Source organism: Manis javanica, chromosome 12, assembly GCF_040802235.1.
Source record: "Manis javanica isolate MJ-LG chromosome 12, MJ_LKY, whole genome shotgun sequence".
NCBI lineage: Eukaryota > Metazoa > Chordata > Mammalia > Pholidota > Manidae > Manis > Manis javanica.
This window is the reverse complement of record NC_133167.1, coordinates 2,803,346-2,828,184: the sequence shown is the minus strand read 5'-3', so window position 1 is coordinate 2,828,184 and position 24,839 is coordinate 2,803,346. Positions and strand designations below refer to the sequence as shown.

General features: G+C 37.9%; 1 protein-coding gene across 5 annotated transcripts in view; it reads left to right on the top strand.

Moving 5' to 3' along the window:
• Positions 1-11,170: 11,170 nt before the first annotated feature.
• RBM44 (RNA binding motif protein 44) overlaps positions 11,171-24,839 on the top strand; it is a 31,961-nt gene continuing 18,292 nt past the window's right edge. For 4 of the 5 annotated variants that reach the window (XR_012123412.1, XM_073217897.1, XM_073217894.1 and 1 more), the window contains exons 1-11: positions 11,171-11,259; positions 13,428-15,025; positions 15,302-15,357; positions 16,487-16,663; positions 17,132-17,315; positions 17,410-17,432; positions 17,567-17,651; positions 19,297-19,411; positions 20,132-20,260; positions 22,241-22,320; positions 22,424-22,497. Coding sequence is in view for 4 of the 5 variants with exons in the window: in XM_073217897.1 (XP_073073998.1) it covers positions 11,187-11,259; positions 13,428-15,025; positions 15,302-15,357; positions 16,487-16,663; positions 17,132-17,315; positions 17,410-17,432; positions 17,567-17,651; positions 19,297-19,411; positions 20,132-20,260; positions 22,241-22,320; positions 22,424-22,497 (2,594 nt within the window). In the remaining variant the exon portion in view is untranslated. The remainder of the gene's footprint in view (positions 11,260-13,427; positions 15,026-15,301; positions 15,358-16,486; positions 16,664-17,131; positions 17,316-17,409; positions 17,433-17,566; positions 17,652-19,296; positions 19,412-20,131; positions 20,261-22,240; positions 22,321-22,423; positions 22,498-24,839) is intronic. The other variant, XM_073217896.1, reaches the window with a different exon arrangement.

Below are 24,839 nucleotides of genomic sequence, written 5' to 3'. Positions count from 1 at the left end.
TATGTGGTGGGGACTTGATAATGGGGAGAAATCTAGTAACCACATGTTGCTTATGTTATTGTATATTAATGATATCAAAATAAAAAAAAAGAATGATTCTCTAGAGAAGGGAATTCATTTCTGAAACTGGAATGTAAATTCTTGGTAATAGCGTAGGCATATGTTTGGTGTCATTGGAAACCGTCACACGGTTCTCCAGAATGGTTTTAACAATTTGTATTCCCTCTAGCAGCATGTGAATTCTAGTTTGCTCACATCCTCACCAGTAGTTGGTGTGATGTATCCCTCCTTCCCTCTCTCTCTCTCTCTGCCATGCCACTGAGTGTGAAGTGGTAGTTTCTAGGCTTAAATTTGCATATCTCTGATGCTAATGATGTTGAGCACTTCCTCATACACTTAAGAGCAATTTGTATGCCTTGTATTATGTGTGCATGAAGTAAATGTCCCCCTTTTATCTAGCTTTCTCAGAAATTCTATTTGTGTGAGTTCTTTACGTAATCTGGATAAGAGGCCTCTGGTGGATATATATTTGTGAATATTTTTCTCCCAGCCTTTGGCTTGTCTTTTAGTTTTTTTTTTTGTGGTGTCTTTTGATAAAGCAGAAGTTTTAAAATTTTGCTGAAATTCAAATTAACAACTTTTTTATTAACATCTTTGTATTCTGTCCAAGAAATCGTTGCCTACCCCAAAGCCATGAATATATTTTCCAATGTTTTCTCTATACAGAAATATGGTCCATCTAACTTTTGTTATAGTGTATGATGTGAGGTAGAGCCTGGGCATTTTTTCCCCCTTGCAGAAACCTGCTGGTGCTAGCACCACTTGTTGAATATGTTTTAGACCTTCTTTTCCACATTGAATTCAATTAGTGCTTTCCTAAAAAATCAAGTGGCTTTCTTCCTGGAATCTCATAATGTGTTCTTAACCTATTAGTCTTCATACTGTACTGTCAATACTGTAGCTTTATAATAAATGTTGAAGTATATATAATCTAGCTTTCTTCCTTTAGATTGTTTTGGCTATTCCAGGTTTATTGCATTTACGTATAAGTTTATAATCAACTTGTCAACTTCTACCAAAAAATTCTCCTGCAATTTTGATTGAAACAGTGTTGAATCTATAGTTCAATTTGTAGAGAGTAGTTCTTAACAGTATAGTCTCTTGATCAATGAACATGGCATATCTCTCCATTTATTTAGTTTCTCCTTAATTTTGCCAGCATTGTTTTGTAGTTTTCAGTATAAGTTGTGTACATATTTCATTACATTTAACCACCTAGTATTTCATGTTTTTGATGCTTTTGTGAATGGTACTGTTTTTTAAATTTTCGAAATACTTGTTGCTAGCATATAGAAATACACATTTGAGTTTTGTATATTGACTTTGTGTTTTTCAGCCAGGCTAACTTATTTCTAGTAGTAGTAAAATTCTCAGTTCTAGTAGTTTCTTTGTGTATCCTCTTGGTTTTTCTCTGCGCATTATCATGTGGTCTGAATAAAGACAGTTTTACTTCTTTTCTTCCAATCTGTATGCCTTTTTTTTCTTTATTGCTCTGACTAGGACCTTTACTACATCAAATATAAGTGGTAAGAAAACCAATGTCTTGTTTTTGATGGAAATTATTCAGTTTTTTACCATCAAATATGATGTTAGCTATAGGGTCTTTAAAATTTTTTTTGGTTTTTTTGTAGTAACCCCATTATTCCTTTGAAGAAGTTCCTTACTATTTCTGGCTTGTAGAGAGTGTTTACCATGAACAGGTTGAATTTTACAAGTGTTACCAAATTCTTTTTTTTGTATCTATTGAGATGATCAGGGACTTTTCTTCATTGTTACTGATTTTCAAATGTTAAACCTGTTCTTCCTGAGATAAACCCCACTTGATCTGGATACATCATTCTTTTTATATGTTGCAGGATTTGCTCTGCAAAAATTTATCTAAGGATATATGAATCTGCATGAAAGGCATTGGTCTTTTTTTTTTTTTTCTTGCAGTGTTCTCAAATTTTGGTATCAAGATTATGCTGGATCTTTATAACACCTCAGGAAGTCTTCCCTCTTCCTCACTTCTCTAAAGAACTTTAGTTAAGACTGAATTCTGGCTTTATTACCACCTTAATTGGTTGGTAGAATTCATCAGTGAAACCATCTGCATCTGGGATTTCCTTTGAGGAAAATTTTTAATTACAGATTTAATTTCCCTAAGAGATCTGGGCTATTCAGAGCCTTTGTTTATTCTTGTATCTGTTTTGAAAGGTTGTGGTTTTCAAGGAAGTGTGTCCAAGTTGTAGAATTTATCAGATGATACTGTTCACTACATCCCCTGTTATCATTTTAATGTCTACAGATTCTTTAGATGTCCCTTTTATCATATGTAATATTAGTAATTTGTGTTTTTTCTTTTCCTTAGATAAATTTAAATAAATTTAATAAAGGGCTTATAAAGTTTATTAATCTTTAAAGAAAACCTTTCGGATGTGTTCATTTTTTTCATCTGTTTTTGTTTTATTTACCTCTATTATTAACATCCTATTTGGGTTTAATTTGTTGTAATTTTTCTAGTTTCTTAAGATCATTGATTTTAAACCTTTTGTATTCTCTAATATAAGCACTTAAAGCTATGCATTTCTCTCTAAATACTAATTTAGTTGCAACTCACAATTTTTGATGTGTTCTATTTCAACAGTCATTTAGTTGAAAATATTTTCCAATTTCCATTGCAATATATTTTACCTGTGAATTACTTAGAAATGTTTTGTATAATTTCCAAATATTTGGGAAGTGATTATCCTTTTCATTATTCTTAATCATACCATAGTAACAAACATACTCTCAAACATGGAGGCTTCTGGTGATGAGGGAGTTACAGAGACTGGACTTCCCATGTTGCCATAAAACAACTTGAAAACTCCTTCACAGGTGTGAAATGAACAGTGGGCAGTACAGGACTATGATTTCTGAAAGAAAGAAAAAAATTCAGCATAAGCCCTATGGTAGCCTGGCTTCCTGCTGTATTGCAGACCATGGAGCAAGGAGCTTGAAATTCCAAGGGAGGGGAAAATGGAGTTCCTGTGGCCGGGATCCTCACCTGACCCTAAGCTACTTGATGATGCAATTAGCTGCTAGGCTACGGCTCCCACACCTTAAGCAATGACCTGTCACTGACTGAGTCACTATATAAAGAGCTCTGCCCAGTGCTCTGGACAGTGGCAGACAGAGGAGGATCACAGACCTGCACACTGCTGGGTGCAGACATGATTCTAGTGCTCCACCTACCACCCTGAGAATAAAGCCAAGTACAAACCCTTTTACCCCAAGAATGTTCCGTTGTCATATCTTGGTGTCACCAAATCCATAGTGAACCTGCCCGGGGCTGAAACCCTCAGGTGAGAGACCCCAAGCAAAGCAGAGGTCTTGTGGGGTTTAGACAGAGACGAGTTCAGAAAAGCTAAGGCAATGATAAATTATACAGGGCAGTTACTGAAAGAAGGGAGCCTTGCAGAAAAAGCTCCAGAATACAGAGGCATACCCTTGAGACTTGTCAAATATGTATCTAGTTCAAGCTCCATGAGGCTATTCTGCGCTATAACCTTAAAATAATACATATTTTATTCTTCTCAGAGCATTCTTCCCAGAAGTAGTCATGTTGCAAGAAGCTTTGAAAACTGTGATGGGGGATATAGGGAGCAGGAAAAAGTTTTGTGAATTCCACTTATCTCTGCTACAATATCTACTTTTTAATAGTTCTCAATTTGGTAAGATTGTATATTTTTTCTTAAGTTCCCAAAAACTGCTTATTTTCATTTGTAAGTAAAGAAACTAAGTAAATGTTCTAAAACAAATCATTTCAATAGTTTTCCCATAAATCAAAATTTTTACTCTGTCACATAAGAGCTACATTAAAAATTTTTTAATTAAGAATAATGTCAGACTAGGTAATTTAGGCTTCCTGCCCATTGAAGGCAATTTAAAAACCTAAGTGTTTTTTTTTTTATCTTAAAAGTATCTAAGAACTAACTAGATAAGGAAGAATTAGCAGACCATAAATTTTGGAAACCCCAAGAATTATGCCTAGTATTAGGAACATTTGCTAATTTAGATGACATAACTGAGAGTCTAAACTTTGCTATTAATAACCTATGGTAGTATAAGGACAAACGTCAGAGTCCTTGGTTCATCGTGGATGGGGGCCAGATAAACTATTCCTTAATGTGCTTAGAATTCCAAAGGGCTGTAGCATAGAATTAGAAGTAAAGCAGCTTTCCCCCAGACTGTAGTCATCTGGGTAGCCCAGAAAATCTCAAATTCTGTTTGGAGCAAAGGGACTCCAGACTGCTAATTTCCTATCGCACCTGGCAGAAGCAAACAAAAGTTCTCCCTGAAGGAAGACAACATCCTTGGCTTCAAATTGTTTACGTACACAATTTAGCAAGTACAGTGTCCAGAACACAATCAAAACATAACCAGGCACCCTGGATAACAGCATCATAAGCCAGAAAACAATAGATAATAGAAACAGATCCACAGGATTTCCAGTTACTAGAATTATCAAATACAAACTATAAAACTATATTTACCAGCTGTAGGAGAGGACAGCCAAAATTAAACATTTTATCACAAACTAGACATTAGAAATGGCATAACAATTGAAAAGAACTGGATGAAAATTCTAGGACTGAAAAATTAAACACACATAAGAACTCAGTAGATAACTTTCACATCAGAGTTAATTACAACTGTAGAGAGAATTTGTGAAATGGAAGGTAGGTTAAAAGGAACTATCCAGACTGAAGCATGAGGACGCAAAAGGAAAATACAGAAGCAAGTAAGAGATGTGACGGAGAAAGTACTTACTAGAGTTCTTCAGAAATACAGAGCCCATAGGAGATAGATGATAGATAGATAGATAGATAGATAGATAGATAGATAGATAGATAGATAGATAGATAGATAGATAGATAGATAGATGATTGATAGATAGATAGATAGATAGATAGATAGATAGATAGATAGATAGATAGAAGAGGAGATTTATTAAAGGTATTGTCTCATGCAATTATGGGCATTGAGAAGTCTCATGATCTGCCACCTACAAGCTGGAGAACCAGGAAAGCCAGTGATGTAATTCAGTCTAAGTTCAAAGGCCTAAAACTAGGGGAGACAGTGGTCTAAGTACAAGTCCAAAAGTCTAAGAGTTTGGGAGTGCGGGGGGCAGTGGTGTAAGTCCTGGTCTAAGTCCAAATGTCCAAGAACCACCAGCACCAATATCCAAGGTCAGGAGAAGATAGATACCGCACTTCAAGCAAATTTACCCTTACTCTACCTTTTAGTTCAGTTCAGGCCCTCAACCAATTGGATGATATACACTTGTAGCGATGAGGACAATCTTTACTCAGTTTACCAATTCAAGTGCTAATCTCTTCCAGAAACCTTCACAGACACACCCAGAAATAATGTTTTAAGCTGTCAGGGTATCTCTTAGCCCAGTCAAGTTGACACATTAAGTTAATCATTACAAGTTCACCCCTTGTCGACTTGGTACCCACACACATCCCCTTGAATTATACTTAATCTCAAATAGAGACAATTACAAGGTCGTAATTCCATCTAACATGATACAGCCATCCTGCATGCAACTGAAGACATGCTATCCCTTCCTCAGAAGAGAAGGTAAAACCTTGAGTGATGTTTACTCTTTTCTTCATATACTGTAACTTAAATACTATCATGTAAAATCAATCCTACTGAAATAAAGTCAATACATCTTGTGTTACACAATGAGGGGATAAGGAAAGAAAACAGGGATGTTTGTTTAAATGTATGTGTAAGCATAAATATAACAAAATAAGGAAATACTCATGACAATTACAGCCCTTGCTTTTGTAACTGGTCACATAGCTGTACTGTATTTATGACCACCTTCTACCCGTTGTATGTTCCTTTTGCCTTCGGTAAGCTCTTCAGCGGGTCATGGCTCTTGGTGGTGTGAAGCCTTCAGAGTCCTAACTGGATTGGGCTTTTGCAGTTTTCCACTGACCATAATCAAGGCATGAGAATACAGACAGACTCCCTAGGGAATCTCTTATATTCCAGAGATACTCGTTCTTACCCTCATTGTGGAGTATTAGTCCAGTTTCCCCTTGGTAATCAGGATCATTAACCCCAGCCAACAGTCTTAACTCCCTTCTTTGTCCGTTGATTTGAGGAGCCCAAACTGCCAGTGGAGTCGTGTCACCTGGTGGAAGCATTCCTTCCTCTGAAACTAAGACCTTTGGGCCAGCAGAGCGTAATGTTGGGGGAGCAGGAAGCAAAAGATTTGCTAGTAGATTATTAGGGGTGATTGAGTAGTGCCACTCCTGTTACCACACCTTGATTCTTGGGCGTGTGAATCCTGACTGTGGGAGGAACAGCGCTGTGTATTGGATGCTGATTTAGAGCATATGCAACCTTCTGAAGAAGCTTAGCCCAGTCCTGCAAGGTGGTGTCCCCTAGTTGGCACTGTAACTGAGCCTTCAAAATGCCATCCACTCTCCTATCAACCCAGGTGCTTCAGGATGGGGAGAACGTGGTAAGGCCAATGAATTCCTTGAATATTGGCCCATTGTCCCACTTTTTGCTATGGAATGAGTTCCTTGATCAGAAGCAATACTGTGTGGAATACCACGATGGTGGATGAAGCATTCTCTAAGTCCACGAGTAACGGTCTTGGCAGACATACTATGGGTAGGGAAGCAAATCTGTATCCAGAGGAAGGAGAGAGCACCGCCCCTTCTATGATGGAAGCTGTCCAGTGTAATCACCCTGCCACCAGGTAGCTGGCATGGTGGGGAATATTGGGGACTCGGTATTGGTCCCCTCTGCTGGCAGTGTGCCAGGTTGGCCTTGGTGAGTGGAAGTTCATACTCCTAAGCATATGCATAACCTCCGTCCCTGGCACCAATTCCCCTTTGTTCATGAGCCCATTGGGTGATGACAGGTTGGCTGGGGAAAGAGGCTGAGTGGTATGGACAGAGTGGATCATCCTGTCCACTTGATTAAAATCCTCCTCCGCTGACACCCTTTGGTAAATGTCCACATGGGACACAAATATTTTCACATCTTACGATAATTCAGAGAGGTCTATATCCACATACCTCTTCCCCCAATTTCTTTGTCACCATTTTTCCAATCATGTTCCCTCCAGGTTCCTGACCATCCAGCAAACCACTGGCCACATCCCATGTATATAATCACATCTGGCCATTTCTTCTTCCAAGCCAAGTAAACAGCCAGGTGTACTGCCCAAAACTCTGCCCACTGGAGAATTTCCCTCCATCACTGACCTTCAGGGATGTCCCAGAGAGGCTGGTAGTCCTGCATCTGTCTGCTTTCAGGTAGTGCCTGCATATTGTGCAGAACCATCTGTAAAACCAGGCCCAAGTTTTCTCATCCTCTGTTAACTAATCACAGGGACTCCCCATGAGTCCATAGGTTGCAGCCTAGGAGCGGGAAGTCAGTGTAGCAGGAGTGGTGACTGTTAACTTATTTATGCCTTCAGGGTCTGCTTGGGCCTGGTCATGTATATACCAGATCCATCTGATGGAATGTTGCTGTGCCCACCCAAAAGTACGGCTTGGTGACTCAGATAACACCCAGTTCATAATGGGCAGGTCAGATTGCATGATGACTTGGTGGCCCATGGCCAAGTGTTCTGTCCCAACTAAGGCCCAGTAGCAGGCCAAGAGTTATATCTCAAAAGTAGACTAGTTATCTTCAGGTGGTGGCAGGGCTTTGTGCCAAATCCTAGCAGGCCTGCATTGTGACTCACCTGTGCGGCCTTCCAGAGACTCAAACAGCACCATCTGCTCCGCCGCTTCAAGGACCATTGGATACGCTGCATGCTCACAAGGGGCAGAGCAGCTTGCACAGCAGCCTGGACCTGTTGCAGAGCCTTCTCTTATTCTGGACCCCACTCTAAAACCACAACCACCCAATCCAGGGTTAGTAAGTGGGCCGGAATAACACAACCAAATGAAATGTGTTGCCTCCAGAATCCAAAGAGGTCCACTAGGCGTTGTGCCTCCTTCTTGTAGGAGGGGCCAGATGCAACGACTTAACTTTTACATGAGAAGGGATCTCTCACCATGCGCCCCTCTCCACTGGACTCCTAGAGAGTTCACTGAGTAGAAAGCCCCTGAATTTTAGTTGGATTTATTTCCCACCTTCTGGCACAAATGTCTTACTAGTAAGTAAGAATAGTTGTGGCTTCTCACTCACTAGTGCAGTGGACAGTGTTGTATCAGATGGAAGGGAGGAGTGCTCAAGACCCCGGCCGACTGAATCGTGACCTAGAGCTGAAGAGCTGGCAGGCCCCTGAGGCGGGACAGCCAAGACGTGCTGCTGGCCTTGCCGCTGGTGGGTAAGGATGGGCATGGAGAAAACGGCGTTTGTTGGACCAGTAGCTGTACACAGGTACCAGGGGATGTACTAATTGTCTCAAGCAGCGAAGCCACACTGGTACAGCAGCTGCAGCTGGAGTCATCACCTTGTTCGGCTTCTGTGACCCACTGCCATTGTCCAGGCTCCATCTGTCCTCTGCAGAGGCCTAATAAGAGTGCTGAATGGGGTTGAGGGAGTTACTGCCCCTGCATCTTTCAAGTCCCTGGGGGTGGTAGCAATCTCTGCAGTCCCTCAGGGGATGTGGTGTTGCTTTGTCTTACTGTGTTCCAAGGTTGGCCTTTCCTATCAGGTAGACCTCACTCAACAGGTCAGGGAACTAATGTGGGGATCCTGCCAGCTGTGAAGTATGCCTTTTCCAATTACACATTCTGGAACTGGGGAAATGACTGCAGGGCGGGTTCAGGGACCCACTGGACCCACTGTGAGGTGGACCTGAGCTAAAAGCCCATTGACCACCTGGCCTCTGTAAACCTGTACTTTAACTGGAGGGCCACAGTGACGTTTTGGGTCTCCTAAAATCAGTGTCAGTTCAGAACCTGTACAGTAGTCCCTGAAAGGTCTGGCTATTTCCTTTTGCCCAGTAAACAATTATTCTCGTGTAAGGCTAAGGTCCCTTTGGGGAAGGCTTGGAGAAAGACTAAGTATACATTTTTAGCAGTGTTTTTGGGGTCCTTCCTCAAGAGGACTTGGCCTTCCCTTCATTCAAGGGGTTCTAGGTCTGTAAATTGGCAGAAATCTGAGAGTCAGTTGAGGAGCCATGATTCTATTTTTATTGATTCAGGGTTTTTACACTTGACCTAGAACTTTTCTGCTTTATACAGGTTACAATTTAGTGGGCTTGATAGGAATTGGTATAGGATAGATCTTTAATCATGTTTTCAATTTTTTCTATGCTTGGTTCTCTGTTCAGCTTTTTCTCTTCTATTTTCTTAGAAAATTGCCTATTTTGGTTGAATATTTAAATTATTCATCAGAGGAATATATAGCAACTTAGTTTTTAAAAGGACCTTTTCATTTCTTGTTAAAATGCTCCTTATTTGCATTGCTAACTTTTCAGTCCTCTCTCTTAGTGAGATTTGTCTGGTATTTATCTACTTCATTTTTTCAAAGAATAGCTCTTGGTTTTAGTTATCATTTTTATTGTTTTAAATTGATCACTTCTGCTTTTGTCTTAATTCTGTCCTCAACTTTTTGATTTAAAGACTTTAATTTTCTACATTCTTGAGTTGACTGCTTATTAATTCATTTATTTTAGTTTTATGTAAAAAAAATATCTGAAGCTGTGACTTCTTTTGTTTCTGACTTTGACTAGGTGCCATATATTTGAAAATCTCACTGTCAAAGTCTTCATTGTTCTCATTGTCATTAATATCTTTCCAGTTGTCAAAGTTCACACCGTTTACTAAGTAGCTAAGTCAGAATTCAAAGCTAGACAGGCTGACTTCTGCTTTGTTACGTCGTCTTCATTGTAGAACAGGGAGAGTGAAGTTAAATGATTTGGTCAGGATGGTTGATTGAAATAGGACATTGAGAATTAATTCTTTTTTTTCCCCAAACTCATCAGGAACTTTCTGATACCTAATCAACAGAATCCCACTGAAGAGAGCCTAGCTTTGTAGGCGTGTGCACAGTGAAGATAACTAGGAGCCATAAGGCTCAAAGTGGTTCTGTGGGTTAGTTAGACATGTCTTCTGCTGGTGTTCTCTGGGGTCACTCAGGTCCCCTTTGGGATGCCTTGTTTTTTTCCTACAGCTGGATTCAAAGAGCCATTGCATTGACTTAAAATAAACAGCTTTAGTGAGGTATTTTTTACTCATTTCAAATGTAAGATTGAATTTTAGTAACAGTATCAAGTGGTGCAATCATGACTCCATAAAATCAGTTTTAGAACATTTTAATCTCTTCAGTAAGATCCCTTATGCCCATTTACTGTTAACCCCTTTTCCTATCCCCTGCTCCAGGCAGCCACTAATCTATTTCTATATACTTGCTTTTTTTGTATATTTCATTTAAATGGAATCATACAATATGTGATCTCTTCTCTGGCTTCTTTCATGCAGCATAATGTTTTTGACATTAATCCACAGGGGGTTACATGTATCAATAATTTGTTCTTTTTTTGTTGTTGAAAGATACTCAGTTGTATGGCCATACCATGTCATTGGTTTTTAATAAGCCTATAATTTGTTTTGGAAACATTTTTGATCCAGTTTTGATATAAATAGGGTCACATTATAGCCTTTAATACTCTATTTTTGGGATTAAGACTTTTCGTGGTAACCTAATACATCAGGGTTTTTTTTTTAATGTTCTTTAGAAGTTTTAAAAATATGTTTTGTCTGTTTAAATAATACAGTCTTTTATGTGGCTGTCAATTTATACTTTTTTAAAAAGCTATTGAAATATTCTACCAGTTTTGTTTATTAGTCCTCTTATATTAGAATCTTTATTATAATTAGCACTTTGCCGAATTCTTGTTTTCTAATAGTTTTTTAAAATATAATGCCAAGTACACCTTCCTACACTGATGGACAGTGACTGCATTGGGGTAGGGGTGGGGACTTGATAATATGGGTAAATGTAGTAACCACATTGTTTTTTCATGTGAAACCTTCATAAGAGTGTATATCAATCATACCTTAATAAAAAATTTTTAAAAAATTCATGTGTATATATATATATATATAATGCCAAGTATACTAATAGTTCAATATTTATACCTCTTCTAGAATATACATCCTTGAGAGATGCAGGCCCCTGCAGTGGTGGAGACAGCTTCCGGTAAAAGCTACCACAAAAATGGAGGAAACATCCAGAAAGGTGAGGGGCCAGACCAGTTGGTTTTATTCTAGGTGGAGAGAGTACGAAATGCAATTGGGCTAGAAAGTTCCCCTCCAGTGTCACTACCATTTAACCTTTCCTCCCAATAAGGTGGTAAGATTCAGCATATTTTTAACTTGGCAGATTCACTCAGATGATTTTTGATGAATAAGGGCAGCCTACACAGGACCTCTTAGGTAGAAGATTTAGGGAAGAGAATGGTGAACCCAAAGAAAGGGTTTCTCCCCAGCCAGGCTTGGAGGAACTGCCTGCATGTACAGCTGCCTTCAGGGTAATAAATGGGAAGTAGGCAGGTTGATTTCTGCTACCCAAGGTATATATGTTTTGTCTTGACACAAATCTGGTATTTCTTTTTCTGTGGTAATGTAGAAAAGAAAATAAGAAGTAACAAGAGCATAAAAAAGATGATCGAACTAATTAACTCTATGTGCTTATAACTATATGTAATGAAAAAGTCAGTAATATAAGTATGAAAAACAAAGAATTAGTATCCAGAATATATAATGAGCTCCTATACAAATCTTTAAGAAAATCACAGTCAGCCCAGGAGTTTATCATGAAAGCTGGCACTGTTCTCCTTAGCTCCAACCCCATACCTATGGCACATTATTAGACATTTGCATCCGGGTGTTTTATCACTAACCTCAAAATCCACTTGCCTAGAATTCATCTTCTGTCTCCTGCCCTTGCTTTTCGTCTTCTGAATCTACTCTTCTTCAGAAAGTCCCTATCTCTTTAGCTCCAAATATTCCTATTCAACTGTAATACCATTATAAACCTTATCTTAGAGCAATGTTTAAATAGGTGGTAGCCAATTGGTGAGCCCTGAAATAGCTTAGCTGATTGTGATCAGTTTTTTTAAATAAAATAGGCTAGAAAATACCAGAGTACATTGGAAGAGTAGTTGCTGTTTTGTAAAATATTTGTTTACACACATACATATGTATGTGTATACTGGATGTTCATACAAAACATGTTTTTGCTTGTGTTTTAGTCAAATATTGAAAGCAACTAAGTCTCTCCTTTATCTCCCATTCCTGATCAACCTTTGTACCGGTTCTTTCTCCTCCAGTCCCACTCCAGCTCTCCTGGTCTGTCTGCCTCCAGTCTCCTCTGTCGAGCCTTCATTCTCACTGTCGCCAGAGGTGTCTGAACTCAATCCCACTCACATGGCTCCCCTTTTAAGAGGCCCAGTAGTCCTCCATTGCCTGAGAACGAGAGCCAGACTCCCTGTTAGCGTGTCACAAAAGGCCTCTTTCCGTTCACAGCTCCTGTCATTCCTGTAGAACTATTTGCACTCCAAACAAGCTGACCTACAATTCTGAAAATGCCATGTTCTTTCACGTAACTAACTTTGTAACTCTGTTTTGTTTAAAAACCCCTTATAGGTATAAAATCTCTCTGATATCTGCTTCTCCTTTCTTCTCAAGCATTTCCCTGTGCATCAACACTACTCCATCCGCACTCTGTGACTGTACTATACTTACGTGTGCTCTTCAAATCTGTGACCTTTAAGAAAGCCCTAAGTATTAGGGTGCAGCACCCATGGCTTATTCCCTTTGTTTCTACAGTGCCCAAGGCTGTCACCTAGAGGCACCCAGAGATTACAAATGGACTGCCTTACATAGTAATGCCTTGCCTTTAACAGAGTTCACAGACGTTAGCTACTATGTTAGCCAGCTACGGCTACCATAACAAAATATCACTGACTGGGTATCATAAACAACAGGTATTTTTTCACAGTTCTGGAGCTGGAAGTCCCCATGAGGGTACTGGTCCGGCCAGGTTCTGGTCAGGGCTCTCTTTCTGAGTTGTAGATGAAAACTTTACATTGTCTCACAGGGTGGAGAGAAAGAGGAAACCACCCCATCTTGAGGGTCCCACCCTCATGACCTCATCCAGCCCTGATTAACTCCCAAAGGCCCCACCTCCAATTACCCTCATATTGGGAGTTAGGGTTTCAACAGATGAATTTTGAGGGGAACACAGGTCAGGCTGATCAGGAACCATAAGGGATTTTTGTCATGGACAATATAAAAAGTGTCCCTACATCAGGAGAGCTTGGACCAGATCACATCCAAGATCTTTTCTAGTGTTTAGATTCTGTAATACTGCTAACATTTTATTCTTGTGTTTTTTTAAATCAGATGAGCCTTCTAATCCTAAGAAAGAAAATTTATCATTATCTTCCAATGGTTATAATGAAGCCAAATCGACTTTTCTTGATGATGACTGGAATTACTTGCCACTAGGACAGATCGCTAATGACAAAGCAATCAGCAATATTGACAAAACAGATACACTGGAGCCAACTTTTACTGCAAGTCCAGATACCAGCATAGGAAGTAGTCGCTCACAGTCAAGTGAGTGTGAAGACAGTATCGAGTACGCTTTCTTCAATGAGACATACTCTATACATTATTCAGAGTCAAAACTAAAGAATGAAAGTCTTATTTATTTAAATTCGGAATTAAATTCTGAAATGCAGAAAAGAGAGGAGGTATTTTTTGAGACTTTGGAATGTCAAGGTAGTAAGATTATTGGCTTAGAAAGAAACTACAGGAGTTCAGATAATGATGATAAAGAAACTGCTGAAGATGTGCAAAAGCATGATATAGATGAAGATTCACAGCGGGAATATCACAGTGCAGAAGAGCAAGAATATATAAGTTACCATTTATCTTTTGACCAAATGAAAACACTAAGCATACCTAATCTGGAAATGGTTGAATTAAGAAATTCAGGTTATGAAGTTAAATATGATAGCAATACAGAAGATAATCATGTTAAGTTGGAGAGTAGTTCTAGCATCTCTGTAGAGTCAACTGATGTTAATGGACAAAAAAATTCACCTCATATCTCCAAATTTCCGAACTCTGTTACATTAAGACAGTATTGTGGACTGAAGCATGACAGATGTGAGGAACAGGAGACTAGTTCAGTGTACCACACGTTATTTGATGAAGTTGTACTAAGGAGTAGTCCTCTGGAAAATCGGGAATCTCAGTCTAAAAGTGGTTTCTTGAACCCACAAAGTGCATTAAAAACTAAAATTTATGCTGGCAGAATGAAATCTCACATAACTGAAAGGAAAAATTTTTGTGGAGATCCAATTATTGAGAACAAAATATTACAGGACACTGAAAATCCTAGCACATTACCACAGGACAAAGCTTTAGAGTCGTTACTCCAACCCTGTAAAGATTGTCAAACTTCCTTTGTGTCTGATGATTCGGTAATTTCTGCCTGTGGATGTTCACATTATGAAAGCCTACAAAATACCCCTGACCCAGCCATAGATGTTTCTGTTCCTCTCCCAAAGATTCCAGGCAAAGATAATCAGGCAATAGAAGGAAATAGCTCCCTAAGAGTTCCTGGTAGCACCGCAAATAAAACGTGCTTCCACCATATGAAAAGAACCTGCCCAGAATCGGGGGCAGACACTGCAGGGCACGCGGTCACAGTTAAGCCGGTGGGTGTTAGTGCTGATTTCAGGGCTTGTTCCACAACCAGCAGGGCAGCAAGTGCCAGACCTGCAAGGTCTGCATCAAGCAGCACAGAGACAGTGATGGACAAAGGGCCACCTGGCAAGTGGCAAAGCAAGAAACCCAGAAGCGTGGCCTGTAACACAGACGGGACATCCAGTCAAGATGACGGAGATGCGCAGGCGGCTACAACGAAAGGACTGCTGGGAAAATCTCTCTCAGATAGCAGCTTAAAACCTGATGGGAATTTCAGAAATAAGGTAAAACCAGTGTGATTGATAAGAACATTGTATTTGACTGTATGAAGAGGCGGGGTGTGCTACTATGGAGCACATACAGCGCGGGTTCCTGAGGCTTTTGGGAGGAAATGCTGGAGGAAGGGAAAACATGAATTCGATTGCTACCAAGCCTCTCCTTCTCTGGAGGCTATTGCCACCCAGTCAGTCAGAAATTGGATTTTACATTTGACCAGTTTGGAACTCCAGATACTGTGTCCTTTGTCATATTTTTAATTTGATTTTAAATCATGTTTTCAGGATTCACTGGAATTGAAAACATTTGATATCACAGACTTAAAAAAACATCCTGAGAGGTAAGTCAGATGTAGAAACTTGTAGGTACCCATAAGGAAAAAAATAAAAATAGTAATTTGCTTTTTTGTAGAGTATTTAACTGTGTAGAATACTAGCTGAAAGGGACTTTAAGAGTTACCTTCTTCAGCCATTTGCCTTAAGACACATTAATATTAGGATGATATCAAATGTTAAAGCTTTTCACTTCAATGAGATTTCAGTCTGACTATTCACAGACAGCATTTTACCTTTGTTCAGTCCAAACCCATACTGATTTAATTGCTCCGTTGTCTTTCATTTGACCCCACCCCTACCCTTCCAGGCCAAAACAAAATAGCACCTTTGGAAAATGTCATATGTTTGAAGAAGAAAATAGCTACTTTCCTGGGGGTTTTAATCCTGATTTTAATTCATTGTATAGTTTACTTTGCATCCATGTAGAACCAGGAGGTGGGGGAGGAGAGAGAAAAGGGGAAAATCTCCGAGAAGCCAAATTAGCTTTCACGCTCTGAGGTCACTTACTTTTACCTTCCTTCACTCTTCATTGTTCCAGTGAGTTTACTGCAATGTCTCAGCCTGTAAATTTAAATAGAAGAGTTGGTTTCCAGAGGCAGAAGCATTGAGAACAGCTGGAAGTGGCAGCTACTCGCACAGGAAGAACTGTTAGCATTCAAAAAACGTACAATTTGGGACTTTTTGATAAAACACAGCAAAATATTTGCTTAGAATGACCCTTAATTACTAAAAAACATGTAAATTATGTCTTATTTCCTATTAAAAGATAACATTTTAGAACAATTTCCATCCAGAATGCTTATCACTTCTAAAAAAGTTGGCAGAATCTTAATTTAGGTTGAAAATCTGTTGATTGTGGATAAAGTCAATACTTTACTTTGGAATCCTTTTTTGGTAAAAGAAAATATGAATTTGAGAACTACTTGGCTTCCTTGACTTCTAGAAAGAATATATTTAGCTTTGACTCTTGACATCCTTGTTTTCAGCTGTAATGTGTTCCTAAACCTTTCCATCCTTAGGGAGAAATTATTTAAACTTGACAGGGAAATGTAAGAAATTTTAAATTTGTTTCTAGAGGCATGTCATTAACAGAAAAATACTTGGACTCTTACCTAATCCAATCTTTTATTTTAGGGAATCTCGGCTTTCTAAAGAGATGGAGAAAAATTTGCCATCAGAATGCTGTCAGAAAATAATGCAGAGAGCCATCAAAGCAGAGTTGCACCTATTAAATGTTCACTACCAAATGTGTCATCGCTACTGCAGTGATATTTACAGACTCGTAATGGGACACAGAGAAGGAGTAAATAGGTGACTGTTAATTCTAAATGTATCTTTTTAGAAATCTGTCAGTAGCTTTAAATTTGTTCTAGAAAATGTCTTTAATTTTAATTTTTGAAGGGCAGAATGAGGGGTAGATTATAGAGGTTCTGTCAGCTGGCCTAGGAGTGGTGGACTTTAAAAAATAATATTTCGATTTCATGAAGAGGCAGCAGTGCGCGAGGCTGTGACGGGTCCGGTCAGAGGACGGGGCCGATGTTCTCTGAAGCCCTAGTACGGATGAAGTCAGGGGCATTCTGCCACATTTTTCTGGCTTATATGTTGAGGGTTGCTTATAATGCCCCTAGAAAAACATCTGTGGTTTATTTTCTTTTATTAAACAGTTAAAATAAAAACTTTTAAAGATCTAGTAGAGTTAGAACTAAGTATATAATATTGGTGCTAAATGGACGACTGGGACCTGAATAATTTCGTTTTGTAAACTTAACTTTTGAACAGGAACTTATCAAATAGTTCTACCAAAAAAGAATTGGGAGCATCACTACTGTCTGTTCTGGGAGACTTAAAAGTTAGATATGAGAAACTGAAAGAAAAAATAAACAAAGGTGTACCACTGGAAGAGCTGCCCCCGCTGTCATTAGAGTCAAAATTATTATCTACCTTTTCTACGTTTGCTGCCAGGGTACGTATTATGTTTTAGGAAGAAAATTTTTGCTTCGTTTAGACAGAAAGCATTTTAAACTAAACGATTTTTCTTCCCTTCTCTCTCTTTCCAGCTGATGAAAGAAGAATCACATATGTAAGTTTTGGTTTCATCTAATTAACAATTCATTAGATCTTAAAAATTGTTTAACTCAGTTAACTTTAAGTTTTCTATTTTGGTCCTTATTCAGAACATTGATAAATTCTTTAATGAAATGTTTATTCGTTTAGCTTTGCAGGAGCAGATTCTGAATTAGATAATCAAAGTACACATGATGTTGACATTTCTTCAAGCCGAAAGAAGACGCTCTCTCAAGTGAGATTTTTTTTAAAGTAGTTCATCAGTATAAACCTTTAATTTTATGGCTTGTAAAGTAAACTCTTAATTTTCAGAAGCTCTCACGTCCTTGTTTTCACCCAACCGGCTTACTTTGCATACTACTGTTTGAGGGATGTAACTGATGAGAAGGAACCTAACAGGTGTCAGTAGTTAAGCAGGATGACCATATAATTTATCATCAAACCACGAGGTTTTGAGGATGAAAGCTAGTGATGATAACAATTCACCATAACAATACGTATAAACCTGGACTGTATCAGGCAAACTGGTGGCCACCATCATGTTGATCCAGTGTAGTTAAAACTAATATTTTCTACCTTCATTTATGAAGTAAAGTAAAATAATATGCTATTCATTTTTGACAGGGTAAAGTTTTATTTCCCCCTTTATTGAAATGATTAAAATAGTTTTAAAGTGCCTTTCATAGGTTTTCTTGATCTCTTTTGTTCCCCTAAGGAATTGTGACATGATGTAGAAACATAAGTTATATTCCATTATCAAGTGAGGCAATGGGGTAGGAAAGCTGGAGTTTATATCTACTTTCTAACTTTTGTCTTAATCCAGAGGTTCTATTATTTGGGTAGTATTAAATAATAAGATGCATTCCAAAGCCAACAGTGAAATACCTGATTGATTTATATTCTTTTCAATTAACATTAATGGTTAAAAGTAAATTACTTTAGCCAAATATTTATTACATTGCTGTACTCTTTTTTCCCTTTAAATCTCAGTTATCCACAAAGATTTTAAAAATTTTAAATCAGATATTTAAAGCCTTAAATTTCTTAACATAGTTTGCTTAAGCCAACTTGTCCATTTCATGAAATACAATGTTCTGGAGGGTTTGGATTTTTTTTATCATTGTAATGGGAACGTGGTATAACTTACTTAATTGGGAAGAACAATAAACTTTTTTTAAGATACAAGATGCAGATATATAACAATTTTTATAATCTTAGTTTGGACTATAAAACACTATCTGTTTTAAGTTAGAATTACATTTTAATATCTCTCATGAAATTAACAGGTTATACATGAAAGCCCAAATAGTGTTGTATAGTGTTTTTAAATTTTAACTATTTATGTACCATCTTCACAATCCATAGCCATGTATTAATTACTTAAAATGTTATTTGCTCTGTATTTTTCTTTAAATGATTTGCATTTTTAAATAAATTTATGTGTAAGACTAACTTACTATTACATATGGGAAAGAAATATTACTTCCCATTAACTAGAATATATACATAAGTACACATTAAATAAATGTTAGTTGTTAACACAAAAAATACTTATATGTTTACCTCCAAAAATCAGTTCAAATACTCCTAGTGTGTATGGCCACACTTTGCTATATGCTAAATAGTAATGTTCACATACAGCCACTATAAACAGACTGGGTTCAAATCCTAATCACTGTTAACCATTTGAGAGACGTATAAAGCAACAAACTAGATTCAGTCTGCTCACCTGTAAATTCGGATTAATGATGATTTTGCTCTTGTAGCCTTCATCATTGGGGGGCTAACTAATGCCAGTGAGGAGTGCCCCCCACATAGTAAGAATGACAAAACTGTTAGTCTTTACTTATTATTATTGTTTTTATTATTTCAATCCTCAGACATCTTTATTATCTGACAATAGTCATCCTAAAGAGGATAAATCACCCAAGGAAGATGGTTTAAAAAATGGTGATATAGATATAGACTTTAGTCAACTGAAACTTGATGATAAAGGTGAGTATTAAAATGTATTGACTTGTATTATTGCCAAAAAACAATAAGGTTTAAGATATCCCTAGTGCCCATTCATTAAATGAAAATAAATATTTTAAATTGCATCATTCTGATTATGAATATTGAGTATGTTATTACATCTGTTTAATATCTTTAAGGTTTCTTAGTATATCTGATAATGCAAATTATAATAATACAGACTTTTATTCTTCTGGTTTTTGTTTTCCAGTCTGAAATTTCTTCTGCCCAATTTGTATCTCTGTAAATTGTGTGTAATTTTTTTAGTTTTGTCATGTATGAAAAGATTCTAAAAAGATCATGAATTCAATTTTTAATGAACAAAAAGGGCTGCAGCACTGCTTAATCCCTTTTTAAAGATGCTTACTATTGCTTTGCATATAAAATGATGTAAGTCTCTTCTTTTGATTACTTTAAATAAAAGATTTAAAAATCAGAAAAGTAAGATTTTTAATAAGCTAGGAATCATTGTTAATTAAAGGAATACTGAGAAGCAGGTCACTGAGACTGAAAAGGGCTTTACTCAGGGACTGCCGAAAACCCCTTCTCAGAGTCTTTATGCTTGGTTCTCTTATTTTGCTAATATTTATTTTTAATTTATACATCAAATAGTAATTGTCATCATGTTTATTCACTCTGAGGAGCTTTTAGATAACTACTCAGAGGGTTAAACATTATAGCTACTTGTGTTCGATTTCTCAGGCTGCAAAAATTACCAAGACATAAGTGAAGACTGGTTTGATGCTAAAGAGAACCTGACAGGAGTTGACATCTCAGGAATACAGGAAAATCAGTTAGGACAAGGCAGAGGGGATCCGAAGCTTACACCGGGTTGGTTCTTAACAATTTACTTAAAAATCCTGAGTGACTCATTTGTGAAATAATGTTTACCGTCTTCTGTGTTATAAGCTGTTTTATTGTTTTATTCCTCTTTGTAACTTTCCTTTATAAATAGAAAAAAGTGAGGAAATTGGTAATTTGGAGGTCAGTTTTTTAAAAAGTAAATCAGTTTTGGGAAACTAAATGCTTAGTTAAGCTAAATGCTTAAGTCCAAGACTTAGTTGGCAGGTAGAGGTCCACCATCCCCCCCACTGCTTGGCTGGTGTCAGTGTTGCTCAGGGTATCCTTTCCTGTGTGTCACTGGGCACTTCGCCCTATGGGGCACCAGCGAATAGAACAAGCTTCCTGTCTCCCGCAGGCAACAGGGACTATCTGTCACATTGGCATGAGATGAAAATTATTTGCATTCTCTCACTTTAATAAATCTTTTTCACGAATGTTTTCATCTTTAGATGGTTCCTAATGGTTTATAACAGTTGGAATGTCCTCAGTCGTCTGTGATCACTACTCCGCAGTATTTTCTAGTGATCTACTACCTTTCTCTATTGTTTCCTATATACTCCTGTGGAGTTTTAAAAAATTTTACATGATAGTAACAGTTCTATTGAGTTATTCCTACATATATAAACAGTGCTTACTAGGATTTTTTTGTTTTGCCCACTGCCTATCCCCAGTGCAAGGTACAGCATCCCATCTTAGGGTGTTTAGTAGATATATTGTACTAAATTAGTGAAAGGTGAGTTGATAGGGCGAATGTATGTCTCCTGATTGTTTAGTCACTGCCCTTGTCTACTAGACTGTAGCTCCTTGCTCCCTCCCCAGCCCAATGAAGAAATCTAAATTATGTAGTTTCACTATTTTCTCTATATAGTACATTATAAACCAGAGATTAATGAGTTAAATGAAGTCAATTAATGAAGAAAGGTATTGCCTGAGGTGAAGGATTTTACCTCAGTTGCAGCACCACCACTTACTAGATTTGTAACCTGAGTTCCTAAGGCCTCAGAATCCTCATCTGGAATGTAAATAACAATTGCTCCCTCATGGGGTGGTTGTGACCATTACAGGATAAGATGACACAAAGTGCTTGGAATGATGCATAGAAAATGAGAAGCGCTCAGTAAGTGTTAGATTATTATTGAGTAAGAAAACAAAATTTACAAATATCCCATTATTATATAAAAATAGAAAACATATAAAAAAGTGCTACTTTAAGAATTCATTCAACAATTATCATGTACCTCCTATGTGCCAGGTATAGGTTTTGACAGTAACTTTATAAAGAATCCCAGTTTAGTGAGTCCTTTTTGATTCAGAACAGTTTCTCTTCAAAATAGAGAGCATGAAAGTACAGTTAAGAGTTTTGAATTTTTTTATCTAACAAGAAAATAAAAGATATCTATAATCCTAATATTTCTGGTTCCCAAAATAGTGCTGTCTAAATCAAGTTATTAATCCCACCCCCTTTTTTATGTGCCTCAGCTACTACCACAAACTATATACCTGCTATTGAGATTTGTCTGATTTAAAGATTTTCTTGGTATGATGTTTCCCCAGCAAAGAAAGAGAACCCTCGGTAGCATCAACATGGCGGGGGTGGGGAATGTTAGGATCCTATGTTTATCCAGCATGTTGGATAGCACGTCTATAAACCACAAATGAAAGGCACTTTTCTTAGTCATGATATAATGGATTAGACTGTCTAGATATTACTGATCCATTTTTGAGCTACAAGAGACTTAGTATCATCCACTCCACTCTCTCTGTTTTGAAGATGCTATAATTAAAGCCTAGAAATCTTACACCTGTACTCCATGCTGCTCGTCTTCAGTCTAGTGCTGATATTTACTAATAACTTTATAATAAGCTTTGTGATAATAAAAAATGAAATATTTAACAGTTCTCATATTTTCTCTTTAAAATATCGATACAATAATTGTTATCTTCTGTTGTGTGTTTCTCTACAAGCAGAAATGAAGAATGTTGAGCCCTTACGGAGAGAGAAAGGTTATTTGATACATGTTGGTGGTCTCTGCCCTTCAGTATCTGAGGTCTGCCAGGAGTTTTTTGCTTCATTTCCAAGTCTATTTATTGTTCACAGTTAATCTGTTGTTTTTTCCTACCTTTCACAAACTTTTATTTCTCTTCTTTTAGGCTGACTTAAGGTCTCATTTCCAGAAATACCATGTTTCTGAAATTTCAATTTATGATGATTCTTCTACTTACAGGTATGTTTCCCAAACTCAATGAACGTGCATTTACTGGGTGCCTGCCCTGCCCCAGAGGTTCTGTACTGGACATCAGCCACAGTGATGTCTAAGTCATCTTCACAGGTTTCCCAGTCTAGTAGAGGGAGACGCACCAACGAGTAACTACAGTAATTAATTAATTGGTGCTGTTTCTAATCAAATAGTTCTTTCATTGTACCTTTAATTTTTAACTTATTAATAATATTTGAGTTACTGATTTTTGTGCACCTTATCTTGTTTGTTGATACTATGTCATGAGGCGGTCAAGGGCACTTAAGACAGTGGGCCCCACAGCCCGACGGCTTGGGTTTGGTTCCCAGCTCCATCAGTAACTTACTGCATAAATTTGGACAAGTTACCTAACTTTTGGGTACCTCAGGCTCTTTATCTGTAAAGTGAGGATAATAATAGTGCCTTCACAGCATTGCTGGAAAACTATTATTATTTAAGTAAATAAAGCAGTAGGAATAAAGCCTGGCATGTCGTAGGTGCTCAGAAAATTGTGTTTTATTATTTTTTTATTTTAATTACTTTCTAGCTGATGCTTTCATACTTTTTATAGACACCTATATCATCTACATATAGTCATTTCCAGTATGTATATTGTGCCTACTGTTTTGTGACAATGCCAAACATTCAAAAATATCAAATAATATTGGTGATAGCTTAATGGATATGCCTTTCCTGTTGCATCACTCAAATTGATACGTGTTTCAGATATGAAAATCTTAAGAAAGGATCCTGTTTGTAGTTGGAATTGAAATTAAAGTGTAATTTTTGTCTTGAATGGAGTCAGTTAAGATTATATGCTTTTTTATTAGACCTATTGATATGCTGTTAATACATTTCAGTTGAAGTAGTGTTGCAGCCTAGGAGTATTTAATGTGAAGTACTCTTAGTATTGTCTTGCCAGTGGGTTCCAGCCCCAGGCAAGTTTATTATGAATTTGGTGAGACCGAAAAATAACAATGGAACGCTCTTGGGGTGACAGGGCTTATACCTAACTTTATTCTCATGGTGGCAGGTCAGTCACTCAGAATCCCATGCACTCAGAGCGAGTCTGCAGGCAGCAAGCCAGTCTCTGCCCCTGGGCCTCTCTGCCTGCACATCCATCTCAGTCTCTGTCCTCAGTGCTGCCACCTCTCCAGTCTCTGCCCTCCTGCAGCCGTGCAGCCATACCACCGTGTCGCCCAGAGCACTGGGCGGAGCTCTTTATATAGAGTCAATAGCAACGCATTGCCCACATGTGTGTAGTGAGCTAGCCAACCAGAGCCAGGTGAGAATCCTGGCCATAGGAACCTTCACTTTATACACAAGTATTTTGCTGAATCCTTAAAAAAAAAAAATCTTTGTGCTTTTTATTACCTGAAGTATTATATATTCTGTATGGAAATTTAGAAAATATTGTTAAAAAAGAAAAATACGAAAAGTTGTAAAAATTTATCTGTTTGAAAACAAGTCCTCTTCAGATTTGGTATATATCCTGCTGACACTATCTAGGGCTGGCTTTGTCAAGGGGATGAAGAGCCTAACTTTTTCAGTTATATGGTTAAAATTCTGGTTAGATTTTCCAGCTCCATTTTTGGTCTACATATTTTTCTACTGTAAGGTCATAAGGTCATTCCTTTATGTAGTCTGCTAAATGTTGTTAAATTTTGTCTTTCAAATGCCATTGATCCATCTGGAGGTTGTTTTTGTGTATTGGGATTAAATTTTTAATTTTTTTAGTGTGGATAACCAATTATCCCAAGTGTAGGGAAAATGGAAGTGGGTGCCATGGCAGGATGCTCACCTGACCGATCTGCCCGCCCACCCGCAGTGTCGTCTCGCGCTTGTGGACTGCTCGGCCTCGTGCTCAGGCGCAGGCTTGCGCACATGTCGGCAGCGAGCTGGGATCGTCCCTCTTGCTGTATAACGACCCCCACCCAGCGCTCTGCACAGATGAGGACTGTAGATTGCACACTTGCGGCGCGCTGATTCGGGTGCACGGGTGTGGACATGATCATACTAGCAAGAGTAAAATATGAGCCCTTTTTCCAACGTTCTGTTACCGTTTTTTGGTCTCACTGAATCCAGAGTGAACTTGCCTGGAGCTGAAATCCAGCATTGCACCTGCTATTCTGTCCTTTATCAGCTTTGCCATTGTTTTATATGAAATTTTAATATAAAATCCATAGGAGCTAATTCATAGGAAATGCTTACTTTTTTTCCATTTTTAATTTGTTTTTTATTTAGTTATCCTAAATAAATATTCTTCCTAACCCAAAGAAAGTATAGCAACTTTTACATTTTAAGAGCCGTTTTCTTGTGGGAAAGGTATA